The sequence below is a fragment of the Trichechus manatus genome, unplaced genomic scaffold (assembly GCF_000243295.1).
Source record: "Trichechus manatus latirostris isolate Lorelei unplaced genomic scaffold, TriManLat1.0 scaffold00105, whole genome shotgun sequence".
NCBI lineage: Eukaryota > Metazoa > Chordata > Mammalia > Sirenia > Trichechidae > Trichechus > Trichechus manatus.
The window spans coordinates 3,932,840-3,948,867 of record NW_004444041.1 but is presented as its reverse complement, the minus strand read 5'-3'; the positions used below and the strand labels follow the sequence as shown (position 1 = coordinate 3,948,867).

At 35.2% G+C, this 16,028-nt stretch overlaps 1 protein-coding gene across 3 annotated transcripts in view; it reads right to left on the bottom strand.

Annotated features, from left to right (window-relative positions):
- The window catches only part of ANTXR2 (ANTXR cell adhesion molecule 2), a 173,867-nt gene that overhangs the window by 68,316 nt on the left and 89,523 nt on the right, over positions 1 to 16,028 (bottom strand). For all 3 annotated transcript variants that reach the window (XM_023737605.1, XM_023737603.1, XM_004383113.2), the window contains 3 exons: positions 7,305 to 7,349; positions 6,369 to 6,461; positions 135 to 302 (listed from right to left, as the gene is read on the bottom strand). In XM_023737605.1, the coding sequence (XP_023593373.1) occupies positions 135 to 302; positions 6,369 to 6,461; positions 7,305 to 7,349 (306 nt within the window). The remainder of the gene's footprint in view (positions 1 to 134; positions 303 to 6,368; positions 6,462 to 7,304; positions 7,350 to 16,028) is intronic.

Genomic DNA, 16,028 nt, shown 5'->3' with positions numbered 1-16,028 from the left:
CTAAACTTCTAAATAAATTCTTCAATTACCTACCCATCTCAGTCAATTATTTAGTCCTCCTTCAAATAGTTGGAGGAGGAGACCTAAAAAAGCTACAGTTTCTAGAAGGTTTATGCTCAACTGCATGAAATTACCTTAATTGGCGTGTACCACTTTGTCTGAGGAGGCTGGTATGTGGGTTTGGGCTTTGGTGGTCTAGGCCTGATGGGTTCCTCTGTTTCTTCAGGAATAGTCACCACAGCATTTTTGGCTTTTTCTAGCCTTGCACCTTCCTCAGTAGATCCTTTATCACCCCAACGAACCTTTAAAATAAAAGGGAAATACTAGTATCAGACATACAGTGTCCTAGAGGAACAAACTCTTACACAGCCTATGGTCCTATGGTCCACTATCTCAGAATGAAAGCAAATTGACTATGTATTAAAAAAAACAACAGAAAACAAAAATGAGCTGCCATGGAGTAGATTCCAAATCATGGCAACCCCATGTGTTTCAGAGTAGAACTGTGCTCCATAGGGTTTTCAATGGCTGATTTTTTGGAAGTAGATCACTAAGCCTTTTTTCTTAGGTGCCTCTGGGTGAACTCAAAAAGCCAGCCTTTAGGTTGGCAGCCAAGTGCCTTAACTGTTTGTACTACCTAAGGACTCCTGACGAGGTATACTGATTCCAAGTTCATTTTCTTCTGATATTTAATATGTTTCTCACTCCTCATTTATTTAATATTGAGATCCTAAAAAAGAGTCCCTTCATAAATATCTGGAATCAATTAAATTTGAAGCAATTATTTCTCCATAGTTTCAAAAGACGAGTTAATTTGTGGTTTACATAGGAAATGCATGACAGTTTGTAACTCTATTCTCTAACTGGGTATGCTCCCTTACTAGGTAAACAAATACCCATGTATACTGATGATACTGGGAGAAATTGATGATGATGTTGATAATAACATTTTTTGAGCAATACAATGGAAATCTGATGGATCACAACAGAACATTGCCCAACTTGCTTGCTTTGGACACATCATCAGGAGGGATCAATTGCTGGAGAAAGACATCATATTTGTTGAAGTAGAGGGCCAACTAGGGTGAGGAAGACCCTTGGTGAGATGGATCAGCACAACAGCAGCAATAATGGACTTGAACATGCTGGCAATTACGAATATGATGCAGGACCAAGCAATATTATCTTCTGTTGCCATGAGTCAAGTCGGAGTTGACTTGATGGCAGCTATCTATCCATCTATGTACCAGTCTCTCATTTAATCTTCACAAAAACACAATGAAACAGATACTATAGTTGTTTCTAGATAAAGAAACTGAGGCACAGAGAGCTTAAATGATGTTCCCAAAGCCCCACAGCTATTAAGTAGCAGGGCAGGGATTTGAACCTAAGCAGTCTGAAAGGGATTTATAAGTTTCAAATAGGTTTAAATTTTACAAATGTAACTCACAACAAAAAAGTCAACTGCTCTTTCCAAACTTTTCATCAAGTTTGATAAGGCAGAAAGTATGACTTAAAGATTTAGTTTTTGGAAATAAAATAATTATATACGATTTTTCTTTACTTTTTATATAAAGTAGCTTTCAATTTCTTTAGCTCTTGTGTTCATCTGCATAAGATTATTTGGCATATGAATTTTTCATTGAGGAAGACAAATTTGAAAAGACTCTGCTTTGAAAAGAAGAACCCAGGAAGACCAGGGAATTCCACAAATTTCAGAGAATCTCCTTCTCTGAAAATCCCTGACATTGAAAACTACAGGGTTAAATGATTATTTTCTTTATTTTGCAAGAAACAGGAATTAGGGCCAACTCTGAGCCTAACTTTTTCACATGTTGGCATGTGAGTAAGATGTGGTCCCCGGACAAAGGCTTTGTCCAATCAGGCGGTGGTAGGGAAGTCCTGTGAAAACCAAGCACATTTCCAAAGACCACAAAGATAAGGCAAGTGGAACTCTAAAAAGAAGAAGGCCTATTCAGGGCACATAATGACTCACTAAAGAGATTTCTACAAGGGGAAAAAAATTAAATACTTTTTAAAGCATTTTAATGACCTGAATTAGTAGGCAGGGATACAGATGATCACTGTTCATAGAAAGAACTATTCACAGCTTTTTGATAAGGTTACTTAGATGTTTTTACCTCTTTTTTACTACAATTTTAAAATGAGCTTTCAATTTCAAGTGGACCCTGCTGAGTCATTAAAATGTATCTGTATCTTTCAGTTGTGATCAGTGGTACTAGAATGTTCTTTATGAGGTTGTTAAAATTGTTTTAAACACCATTAAACCTTTAGAGCTACATAGTTGGCTTTCTTTCCAGAGAAATGACCTTCTCTTTCAAATTACAGTGCCTTCAACTAGATAAACTAAAACTTACAAAATTTTTAGATATAGCAAAATTGAATTAAAAACTCTAAAACCAAGGTTGTGAAGTCTCAATTTTAAGGAAAAAAAAAAAGTAGATACACAATTAAGTAAACATATGCACTTCATAACTCAGAGAAGTAAATCAAAGTAGAAATATAAGAAAATAAAATTTAAGTCTATTCAGAAATGATGGATTTTAAAAAACACAGATCCCCACTTAACATTCATGGTTGATACAGTAGAGATAACAGTAATCATATTTTTTTTCAACTATTACTGACACCATCCTCAGATAAACAGCACTAAGCTAGATGAACTAGAGTTAACCTATGTGGCATTTCTAAGGATTCAGCTATCAATAGACCATACCTATGGAATTATAGTTGCTAAGGACCTAGAGGAAAATGATTAAATGAAGTCATTAGTATGAGCTAATTTTTTCATTAGCATCATCATCACCACCCACAACAACACAACAAACAAGTCTCACTTATAAAATCTCTAAGTCTAAACTTAGAACCATTTTAAGAGACTATGGTATACTTTACAGTTTTCATAAAACTCTTAAAAGATATTATATATACATATATGTACAAATTTGAAAATGTTTTTAATTTGACCACACTGAGATAGTAAAAAGGATGAAAGAGTAACAAGAATAGCTTGCTAAAAGGAGATTTACTGGATTAATATATCTGGCTTTCTTACTATGTAAAAAAAAAAAGTAAGTGTAAGCTTGATAGCTAAATTAAGCTTGATAGCTAAATTCTTCCAACTTCACTTGCTTTCATTATTAAACACTGAAATCTCATAATTTCCAGAGTATATGTAGATGGCTGTGAAGCTGCATCATAGAGGAGTAATTTCAGAATCCAGAAAAGAAACTAGAACATTTTCACGTTGAACTGGCAGAAACATTCATTTGAAGTCATTAGGTATAGTGGATGAGTTGAACTAACAACTGATATTTACATCAACTCAGTTCTAGACTTCTGCAAATTGCCATTACCATAGTGTTTAAATATTTAAAGGAGTAAGAAAAATTCTAGGTAAAATTCCTGTAAAACCCAAAAACCCAAACCCACTGCTGTCCAGTCGATTCCAACTCATAGCAACCCTCTAGAACGTAGTAGATCTGCCAGCGCTGTAAATCTTTACGGAAGCAGAGTGCCACGTCTTTCTCGCATGCAGTGGCTGGTGGTTTCAAACTGCCAATCTTTCGGTTAGCAGCCAAGAGCTTTAACTTTAACCACTGCAACACCAGGGTTCCTAAAATTCCTATACTAGCTTAAAATAACCATAGTTATTAAGATTTGTTCTTTAATTCAGATTTGCTCATAATTTCTACGATTCCTTTTACTTTTCCTCCAGTTTAAGATTTTATTTTTTGATTATTGAAAAGTCCGGAATCTCCCTGACTTCTTTTTTCCTCCCCATTTCTTCCTCCCTAAAGCCAGTGGAAACAACTAATCTACTTTTGTCTCTATGCATTTGTGAAGAGGCATGCTTCTAAAACAAATTGTTTTTCTGTTTTCCTACTCCAAGTTTAAATAAATTCATGTTTGCAAAATTTTAATAACACTTAATTCTCAATTTCAGAGGACATATTCAAAATTAACGGGTCTTTCTCAGCCATATTTGAGAAATTTAGTAAAAAAAAAAGATGATTATGCATTGTGTTTGTCTTTATAATGTCCACATTTGCTTTTCCATTTTTTTCTCATTCATATAAATTTATGGAATAGTCCATACAATGTAGTCAAAATTAGCCAAGGCTAACATAGGCTCAGAGCTGGCTAAGTCCTTTTCACAAATTTTCTTCAATGGATAAGATGAGGAGACACTATTTTACATATTAAAAGTCAATAACTCTTGAAACTTGAAATGGGATGTGCAGGAGCCCTTGGCTCTTTTGATCGTAAACCAGTAACCTTCCTTTTAATTCAGGGCCCATTTAGTGACTAATGCTTACTCTTCCCTCTTACTTGGAAAGAGAACTCAATCTTTGTAACACCGGCATATTGGGCAACCAAAAAGCTGACATTTTCTTTTAATGTTTTCAGCGGGAACATTATTCATGCATTTAAGGCTAACATATCCTTACCTTATTCTCATGTTGTATTTTACATGTATAGATTTCAAAAGGGAATTAAATTTATTATTCTGAGTTTAAAAGTAGCGCATGCTCATTTTCAAATAAATTTGAAAAAAATAGGGAAATAAATACCACAAAGAATCTTTCCATCCAGACAAAGCTACTAACATTTTGTGCCATGTACTATCAAAGGTTCCCACTCTTACCTAAATCTTTTTACACACACATTTTGGGATGAGACTAAGTAAAGTCAAAATAAATTGCAATGGATCATATTAGTATATCTGTGTCTAATAATGTTATACATTTATAAGTGTATTTTTCTCCATACAGGAACATCCAATCCACTCTTTCCCTATGCCTCCAAACCTAGAATTATACAACAAAGGCAAGTGGAAGGAAAATGATCTTCCTTCTGTGTCAAACAACAAGATCTAGGCCAACAAGAGAACCATATTCTTTGTACTGTGTGATATTCCCAATTATCCACATGTAAACACATAAGCAATTTCTTCTCCAAAAGACAAATTTAACAGCTTCTAGCACCTGCCTTTTGCCATGGCTTGTTAGTAAAGGTGTACCTGCCTCAGAGGATATTTCAGTAATAAAGTGGCACACTCTTAGGGAAAATGTGCATTATTTTATGATCTAATGTGGTCAGGAAAGTGAGACTCACCACCAGATGACTGGAATAAATACTTTGGTAATGACAATCATGTTAAATACATCTGGGCCTCTTTGAAGACTACCAAAACTTATTGTGAAAAGAGGAAGCTCTCCTTGGGACCCTGAATTGTACTGAAAAGAGAAAATTACAATAGTTGGAAGTTGTTAATTAACTTATTGATTTTTGCTGGCAGCAATGGGAGAAAGCAGATACACAGTGGGAGACATGTAAAAGGATTGCAAAATACATTAAAACTGTTCTTATCAAGAAGAAAAGTTAAAATTGAGGAAACATTTAGTCATAAATATTATCCAGAAAAGATCCAGGGTTAAGTAAAAAAGATGATACTAGGATATTAAATCATGAAAAGTATAGTTTTCATGACTTACTAATCCCAGAATTATATAACCAGGTGACATTTAGTTCTATTGCACATAAAATTGCCATTAGTCATAGTCTACTCAATAGCAGCTATCTACCTATCTAATGAGGAAAAAATGCCAAGATCTATGTTTAATAACAAAGTCAATTACCAATGAAAAAATTTCTAAAATTGCTCCTTGGGATGGTATGCTGGCCTGCCTATGCTATTGTTAAGGGCTCAGAACTGGCAACAATTGCTTATTATTAATGAATTCATCACTTTTAAAAAATATTTCTATGGTGTTGAGAAAAAATTTCATTTGATTTTTAAGATATAATATTAAAGTTCAATTTGAATCAAATTCTATAAATGACATTTACTATTAATTATGGTAGTTCATAAGTAGTAATAAAAAACTATTAAAAAGCCTTAGAGATGCTTCCTGTATGTTTGTGATAAGGTCATACCCATACTATTGAATATTTTAACATTTTCTCCTCAAATAGTACAGGGCCATTAGATCTTTTCAAAGACCAGCATTGTTGCAACTTTAAGTGGTTGGCTTCCTCAAAGTTGACGTTCTGTGTGGTAATTTTTTCCAAAACACTAAGAAAAGCCCTAGCTTTGTCTTGCCCTTTGGAATTCAGAGGTCTTATCAATGCAATTCTTTGACTAATGAAGACAGTTGTTCTTGAACACTTTTAAAATGGAAAAGATGATTCCATAGGAAAAAAATTATCCAGAAAAGAGCCAGTATTAAGTAAAAAAGATGATACTAGGATACTGAATCATGAAAAATACAGTTTTCATGGCTTAATAGTCCCAGAAATACATATTCCAGATTAGCAACTTCTATTTTTTGAATGATACCAACCTCCATTCTTTTGATTCCTCCAACTCCTCGCCCACCATAATAGGAAGCATCTACAGTTGGCCATTTCTTGGTAGGCAGTGGTTCTTCTTCCTTCTTTGTTGGTATAATTTTTTAAAAATAGATTAATTTCTCAAAATACCGTTTAATCATAACTGACATTTAAACCTTTTTCTAAATAATGCTATTGAAATGGAAAAAATGCAGTAAAATTTACATACAGGGCATGTGAAATACATTTATTTATGCTTACATGCATAAATTTCAGGTGGAGTTCTAGAGGATATGGGGACTTTTTCCCTTCCTCAAATTTTGGGATTCTCCCTTATACCACTCCTAGGTGGCAAGGAGTTGCTCCTTAACTGAGCATCATTATCTATTAATCACTTCTTATTTAAAGATATAAAACATAAAAATTAGGACAGCATTTCAAGAACCATTTAAATCATCAATGTATAGTAACTTTGATCTTTGTGAAATCTGAACTAAAAAGATCAGCTGTTAAGAAACTGAAAATGCACAACAATAGTACATCCCATATTTCATGTTGCTAAAAATATTTTGTCACACAGAGTAATATAAACACAACAATCATTTTAAAGAAAGTATTAACATTTTAAATTACCAGATATATCTTCCAACCTTTTTTAAATGAAATAAGTGACAACAGAGCTATTGATATATCTCTATAAAAAGTGTATTAAACCATTGATTCTTAAGGCCAGTCTACTTTTTACCAATGTGTCAAAGTCCCATCCCTCTAGCACATGAAAAAAATCATAAGAATAAAAATAACAATTGAGTTTCATAAATTTAAAAGTTAATACATAGATATTATAGTCTTCTAGCAACACATTTAACTGGTCAAATTTGGGGATAACATCTAGATATAGGAAAAGAAAAAAAAAACCCAAAGCACTTTACTTGAAACTTACTTACCTCTTTTGGTGGAGGGGGTGGTGGTCGAGGGGGATCCTTGATAACCTGTCCAAAAAAAAATCATATGTAGAAACTTTAGTGACATAGGAGTAAATAGTAAGAATGTTTAAAAATAATTAGATTAGTAAAGCACTGTAGTGGCTCCAAAGATAACCCCCAATGAATCTTGCCTCCTAATATTTATGCCCCTCTCTTTGAATCTGACTAACTTCTGACCAATAGAATAAGGTAGAAACGGCAGTAAATGATTTTTGAGGTTAGGTCAAAAAAAGCTTTTTAATTTTTCCTAAGTCACAATGAGTTAGAATCAACTCAATAGCACCCAACAACAACACCTTTGGAACATTCACTCTGGGGAAAACCAGCTATCATGTAAGGCTGCCTCGAAGCCTAGAATTACACAACAAAAATTCATTGAAATTTTTCACCTCAATGAATATCATACAGAGAGGCTAGATGGTGAGAGAGAGAAACTTGGCCAGCCCCTAGCTGCTTGAGCTATCCCAGCTGAGGTGCCAGATGCATGAGTGAAGAAGCCATCTTAGATAGCCAGCCCAGTCAAGCTTTCAGATGACTCCAGTCCAACTGACACCTGACAACTGCATGAGAGACCCTCAAGTGAGAATCTCCTCACTGAGTCAGTATACCCACAGAACTCCAAGGACACTAAATTGTCCTTTGAAGCCATTTAATTATGGAGTTATTTGTTAGGCAGCACTAGATAAGACCTGCACTAGTACCAAGTGCCGTGGAGTCAGTTCAGACTCATGGCGACCCCATGTGTGTCAGAGTACAACTGAGCTCCACAGGTAAGAAGCACTTACTACAGGAGCCCTGTTGGTGGAGTAGTTAAGAGCTCAGCTGCTAACCAAAAGATCAGCAGTTCAAATCCATGAGCTGCTCCTTGGAAACTCTTTGGGACGGTTCTGTTTTTTTTTTTTTTTACTAGTTACAAAACTCTTTCACACACAGTAGCTCATTTTATCCTTGTTCTATGATATAGATGACGACAGTGGTCATTCAATGGTAGAATTCTCGCCTGCCATGTCAGAGGCCTGGTTCAATTCCTGGCTTGTCTGTCAGTGGAGGCTTGGATGTTGCTATGATGCTGAACAGGTTTCAGAGGAGCTTACAGATTAAGACAGTCTATGAAAATTTATCCTGTGGATCACAACAGTTCAACGCCATTGTACACAGGGTCACCATAAGTCGAGGGCTGACTCAACGGCAGCTAACAACAACAACATGATATAGATATTATCAGCTTCATTTCATAGATGAATAATAAGACCAAAAAAAGTTTAATGACTTTTACGAAGTTTCACTAAGTAAGCGGTTCTTCTGAGTCAAAACCCAAACATTTTTCACTAAATTACAATATGTTTCCCTCAAATATAGCAAGGATTTACAAGCAAAATCTTCCTGCTATGACTCATTGACACATTTTCATAAATTGATAACAAAAAAGTGAGCTTTTTTGGATAAGATGATCTGAAAATTAACAATCTCTTTCCTTACCTTTTAACCTAGATATAAATAAACTTTTTAGCTAAGATTCCTTTCCTGTGAATTACTACTCAGTATCTCCTCTCATGAAATCTTCTATGACTAATTCTTTATTTGAGAGAAAATGGGGCCAAAATCTTAATTTGAAATGCTCTTCACTGGTTTGTGGGTATCTGGACTTTTATATCATGATAATAGAAAACCTTAGACCAAGTGCTAATGGCTTCTGGAAAATGAGGTACACTTCCACGTCTCTATACTAAGAGCAATCACTGTTTGAAAATATAATTGCTTCACTTCATCTAATGTCAAATGTTTCAATTATGTTATTAAATTTTCTAAAGTTTAGAATAATAGCAACTTGGCAAATGAGTATCATGAAGGAAATATTATTACTGTTTAGGATTATTAATATTATCATGAATATGTTTTTAAAATATTTCTTACCTTTTAAAGGTATACACTGAAATATTTTTAGGTGAAATGATATGATTCTGAGAATTTAATCAAAATAATTTGGAGTGGGAAACTGGATGGAGGTATAGATGAAATAAGTTTGCCAGAGGTTGAGAATCATTGAAGGTGAGTGATGGGGGGATCGTATTTTTGCTTGTACATATTTGAAATTTTTCATAATTAAAGGTTTTTTTTTTTAAATATATAATGTTATTGGTAGTGTTTAAAGAACTGGCTCATAACTGTTTGTACTTCTAATATTTTCATCTCAAATTTCACTTTCGATCTAACCCTCAGGAAAAATACAAAGTATAAGACAGTAGCTACAACTACATAGATATAACTGGACAGTAACTTAGTTTGACTGGATTCCTTTTTAAATGCTATAAGAAGTGTTTTAATTTCTATTTAACCGTTTTAATTAATTCAGTTTCATTTGATTAATAAATAAAGAATTCCAGTTCTTTCTAGTAATCTTGAAGAGTAAAAATCTGTGTTTTTTTACAGTTAGCCCAGAGATAAATGCCACTGGAGGATTAAGATGAAAAAGAATGGTTCAGTAAGGCAAAATGAAGTTAAGGTTATCAACTTACAGGTACACTTCCTTTACAAGAAGGAAGCACCTCATTTCATTACCCACTTATATGTCCAAAAGCAATAAAAGAAACCAGATCACTTCATACTCAACAAGGTCAAAACCAACCCAATCATCTTCATTTAAAAGTCAACTCTCTTTTTATCTTCCCTTTTTTCCCAAGAATATCAGTCTTTTCCAGTTGCAACCTCAAAATTTTAGTATAATCTATAAATTCTTCCTCACCTCTAAGTGATTTCAGCAAATCGCTTACCAGGTCTATCTCTCTTCACAGATGCCTGTTATTTTCTTCCCTAGCACTTATCAGTGTTGATCATCTTATTTTGCTCCAAAAAACTGTGAGTCTCAAGAGGATAAGTTTCTTGTCTGCTTTGCTCCTCACTGTACTTAGTAGAGTGACACAAAATAGACTTTAAGGATGTAAAGAAGAAAGGGAAGTTAAGAAGAAATAAAAAGAAGGGAGATGAGAAGGGGAGAAAATAGGAAGGAGAGAGGGAAGAAGGAAGGAGAGAGAGGAGGAAAAAAGAAACAAAGGAAGTAAGAAGGAAGGACTAGTGAGGGAGGAAGGACAAGGGGAGAAAGAAGGATGTTTATGGTTTTTTGTTCCACTCCCACTGTCATACCTAAAATCATAAATTCAGGATTCTCTGGATCTTAAAAGTATCTAGTACAACATTTTTCAACTCCTCCAATAAACACGCAACCAAAACTTCAATACTTTAAAAGCTTCCCACCAAGTAGTAATCCACTATGCTTACACTTCTCCAATAAAGGGAAATTCACCACCTCACAAAGAAATTTATTCCATTGGTAAGCAACTCACATTGTTTGAAAAATTTTCCCCCAAATGAAGGTAAAGCCTTCCTCTCTATAGTTTCCACTCTTAGTCCTGATCCTGATCTCTCTCTCTCACACACACACACACACACACACGTACACACATACACACACATACCTGCACACACCTTATTTTCCTTCCAGAAGAGAGCAATTGCAATTTTTGAATGCTAGAATGCTTATCATATGTCTCTTGAGACTATCCATCTCAATCATTTCTTGTAAAATAGTTCTGAGTCTTTGATTATCATGGTCAGTTTCTTTAGTACATTTTCATTTGATCAAAATCTCTCTTAAAGTGTGGCTCCTAGAACTAATAATGGCATTTTTAGTATGGCTGAGTCATTATAAGTAAGTGGTACTCAAACAAAATAGATGCACCCCCACCACTCCTCACCTCTATTCTAAGCATTTTAATTAATAACATATTGATAAAATTGATTGATAATCTATAGTTACAATAGCCTTTTTTGGCACCAGTTTCTGGCTGCTCTACTTGTTGTGCTCACTTCATGTTTAAATTAGACACCTAGCTTGTTTCTCTATGTCTAACTCATCCCTCAACCTAACCTATGTAATCAGGTCAATATTCTCCAGACACTGGCCTGATCAAGTGACTTTCCTGGTCAAAATGATTAATGGCTCAAATTCCCACAACTGAAATCAGTGAATCACTGCACCTTGTTGGAAAACCTGTACCAAACCTGTTGCCTTGAGTCGATTCCAACTCATAGCGACGCTGTAAGACAGAGTAGAACTGCCCCATAGGGTTTCCAAGGAGAGGCTGATGAAATCCAACCGCTGACCTTTTGGTTAGCAGCCACAGCTCTTAACCACTATGCAACCAGGGCTCCATCTTATTGGAAAGACCTTCCAAATCATGTCTCCACTTTTAGTGTTATGAATTCCCATTAAGTGTTCTTTAGAGTTCTCAGACTAAGAGGGATAAAGATATATTCTTCCATTACACTGAGCATAATACATCTGAACTCATATTCACTTCTTTGTGGAAATTTCAAATGTATTCTGCTTATTATCTGTTCATCTTGCAGTGGCATTTGAATATCTCAAGACATAAATAGTGTCCCACCTCTGTTCTAGATTATATTCTGAGAAATACTGAACACTCCCCTCCATGACTCTTCCTCTTTTATTTATTTTTTGCCATACTTACCATTATGTATAGTATCTAGTTTCAAATTAAGTTTCAAATTAAAGTCTTCCTATATCCACTGCTAACAAACTGAAACAGGATCACAAGCGGTATCTTTACATTCTTTCTCTTTACTGAAGACCCTTTTTCAAGCACCATCAGGCACAATCTTGAAAACCAAAGTCCATTCCTCAGTACATCTGTATGAGCCAACTCTTCTAGTCTCATGGTTCAAATGCCTCAGCATGGTGTGTCAGTCCCTCCACAGTTCAGCCCTAACATCCTATCTACAAACATTCCTATACATGTGCCTCTATTCCAGCCACACTGACAACCCCTTTGATTCCTCTCAATAAAATGACAACTTTCATGTTTGGTTCCACTCAGCCTTTACAGACTAGTCCACTAACTTTCTATCACTTCATCTAGAATCCTTAAAACATCTATAAACATACGTGGCTACACAACTGAGCTATTCATGCTGCAAGTAGCTTGAGCTTATATGTTTGTTTTGGAATTTTTTATTGCTCCTTAACAGAAGGCAACGGGTTTGGTTTCTGGCTTTTTTTTAAGAATGTAGATTCCTTAAGGGCAGTGATCATTTCTACTTCTTCATAAATACCACTAGTGGCTAATGAAGTGCTCTGCAAACAGCAGACGCTAAAAACATGATTGAATGTGAAGCTGAAGGAATATGAAGTTACCAATGTTCACAAAACATCATAGTCAACCTCCAAATTTAAAAGCAAAATACTGATGAATGAAGTATATGTTGCTGTGTGCCATCAAGTCGATTCCAACTCATAGCAATAAATAAGTATATAAAGAGAGATTTCCGAGAAACTAGAATATTGCTAATTCCAAAGATAATGAAACATCACCTTCTTCTTTCAACCAATAAGGTCAGAGAACTAATGAACTCAATAGCAGATGGGAAGACATAAGACCATCCCAAGTTTCTTCACCAGCAAAATAAATTGAATTAATTCTAGGTCTCTTCCAACATGAAAATTCTAATAGAATGATAAAAAATATATATATCATAATATTTCCACAAGGTTCTTTTGTTTCTATGTCTTTCCATTAAGTTTATCCATATTTCTATATGCATTTGTATTTGCCTTATTCCATAAGGTATATTGGCCCAATAATGTATAATTAATCTTATAAATAAGTAAATGTATGGCTCCTGCATAAATTTAAAGTTATTTTAAAATCCAGGCAAGTATATTTTTTACACTATTAACACAGAAACAAAGCCCTTTAAACTCTATCTACATGACATTTTGATTCAGTAAATTAAGAGGGACAACCACCACAACAGATAACAATACCTTCAGAAGCTAAAACACAGCTAAAGCTCATCTGTGCACTGTTACTACTATTAACAACCACTACCTTGTATTGGTGCTGCCACATAGTGCACATTTTATATTTCTCTTATTTTCATACTAATCTTGTATGGTTACTACGCATATTTGCATTTTAAGTATAAAGAAAGGAGTTTCTAACTTCAACAACTTCCCCAAGGATATATAAAGGGTAAACACTGGAATTTCTTCCTAGGATTCAAACCCAGGAACCAGGTCCATCAACCTACAAACTTTGAGTTGCAACTTCTTCTGCCACTTGACATCCTCTTAAAATAAGTTTTGGGCTTCAAAGGGAAAGGATACAGAAGGAAAGGCTGATGATTTGTTGAGTAGCTGTTACTTGTTAGGATGGATGGATGGATGGATGGATGGATGGATGGGTGGATGGATGGATGGGTGGATGGATGGATGGACGGGTGGATGGATGGATGGACGGGTGGACAGATATAGTTTCATTCAGACCTTATAACAACTCCTAAGACAGAGGTCATTACAGCCATTTCATAGAGACATAACATGTTAATTAACATGCCCAACATCACTCACCTAGAAATGTTGGAACAGGAAATAAAATATTTTTTTGTGATGTTTCAAAATACGCCCTCTCTCCACTATACCACACTGTCTCATAAATAACAACAATAACAACAAAACCATTGCCGTCGAGTCAATTTCGATTCATAGCAACCCTATAGGACAGAGTAGAACTGCCCCCACAGAGTTTCCAAGGAGGGCTGGTGGATTCGAACTGCCGACCTTTTGGTTAGCAGTCATAGCTCTTAATCACTGTGTCACATAAATAACAAGGAGGATGAAAAAAATCATCTTAAATTATTAGGCTCAAAATCCAAAAATGGCAAAAATCTGTGTCCAACTGACATCCTTACATTTTAGTAAAACTAGTGCAGGAAAAGAGGAAATTTTACTGCTATTCCTAACACATTTAAAAAAAACAAAACAGTCATGAGAGCCCTGTTCTTACATTAAATAGTGCAGGAGCACGTTCATTTCAGAAAAGGATGTATTCATATGCACCATATTTTATGAGAATTTGCAGATTTTAAAAGGCATAATATTGCCTAGTTGCCAGGATTTTTTTCCACTTAGCATCCTTCAGCTCTGTATTGAAGATTTTGGAAAACACTTTCACCACTTTATGAACCATATGCAGAGTTTGATTCTTCTCCAATTTTTTTTTCATTTGTTATTATCATCATCAGGGAGGATCACATCTCATCTACTTAGCTGCTAGAATGAAGATTTCAGTTTGGAGGATAGCCTATTTCTTAAAAAAAAAAAGTTAGCTGCTTCAGGCAACAGTCCTTTTGATCTGCTCATTAACACTTTTCAAATGTTCGAGTGATGTGGGCATTCTTTGCGCTAGAAAATGTCAGCACTGGAGCCTGCAGCCAGCTTGATGCAATCATATGTTCTGATATTCAGAAAAAAAGTGAAAAGAACTGTCAACAGTGAACGGCTTTGGTTTAAAAAGAGAAAACGAAAAAAAAAGATACTGTACAATGACTTTCTATCAAGTAATATTTCAGAACTGATTTTTGCCAGCAACGAAAAGAAATATCCGATTCATCAAGCATGTTAACTAAGTGCCCAAGAAGAGACCATACACAATAGAGAAACCATTCTTACTATCCACAGATTTGGTTTAAAATATATATGGATTTTCCCTTCATTCTCCTCTTTCTTTATGATAAAATCAGAGCAAGTGTAGGCTTTTCCTTTGAAAAACATAAACACAAAGTTCTGTTAACATTAGTACTTGGGAAGTCCTTCTTTACTGAATGCTACAAAGTCAAATGCTTTCAACAACAAACCAAAACATGGTCTGGGTGACCTCATCTTCCCTTTCCTTTTCTCCTTGACAGACTCATCAATGTTCACAGAATTTTACATTGAACAAATAACTGGCCAGACCGGAAAAAACAAACCAAACCTGTTGCCAACAAGTTGATTCCAACTCATAGTGACCCTATAGGACAGAGCAGAACTGCCCCATAAGGTTTCCAAGGCTGTAAATCTTTTACGGAAGCAGATTGCCACATCTTTCTCCTACAGAGCAGAGCGGCTAGTAGATTCGAATAGCCGACCTTTTGGTTAGCAGCGGAATGCTTTAACCACTGCCGCACCAGGGCTCCTTAACTGGCTGGAAATCTGGACAATAGATACAATTTAAAATGTCAAATGGGGACTGGGAAGAACAGTGAGAGAGTGTGTTCTGCCAGGAGTTAAGCAAAGGTGCTGCTGTCAAAGCAAATAAACTGGGAAGCAGAAGAGTTTGATACCCTGTTCCATAAATGATGATGTCGGAAAACATCACCATGGAAGCAATAAGTCCTAACGTCACACTCTATTTCAAGGTGGCAACCAAACATAAATCACTATAATTAACGGTGCAAAGAAAGCATAGTAAAATTTAAATTACTTCTATTTTATTGTGCATTCCAAAAAAAAAAAAAATGAGGCTGCTCTCAAAGTAACTCAATAAAGGCACCAGAAGCCCTCCTCAACAATAAAAAGCAAGTGCAATGTAGAAGCATTATTACTATTTAGAAAGAACAGCACAGCTGTTGCTGGCTAAGAAAATGATTCTACAGAGCTCCAGTCAGATATATCCTCGTCATGAAAGCTCAACTTTCTTATAAGCAAATTGGGCTTTAAAAAGATAACTTTTTTAATGGCTTCTTAAATTAGGATTTATGAGATCTTTATGTAATGTCTTAAATGCACTAAGGAAAAATGAGCTTACAATTTTCCCCTGAGGATGGAGAACTTTGGCCAAGGCCACT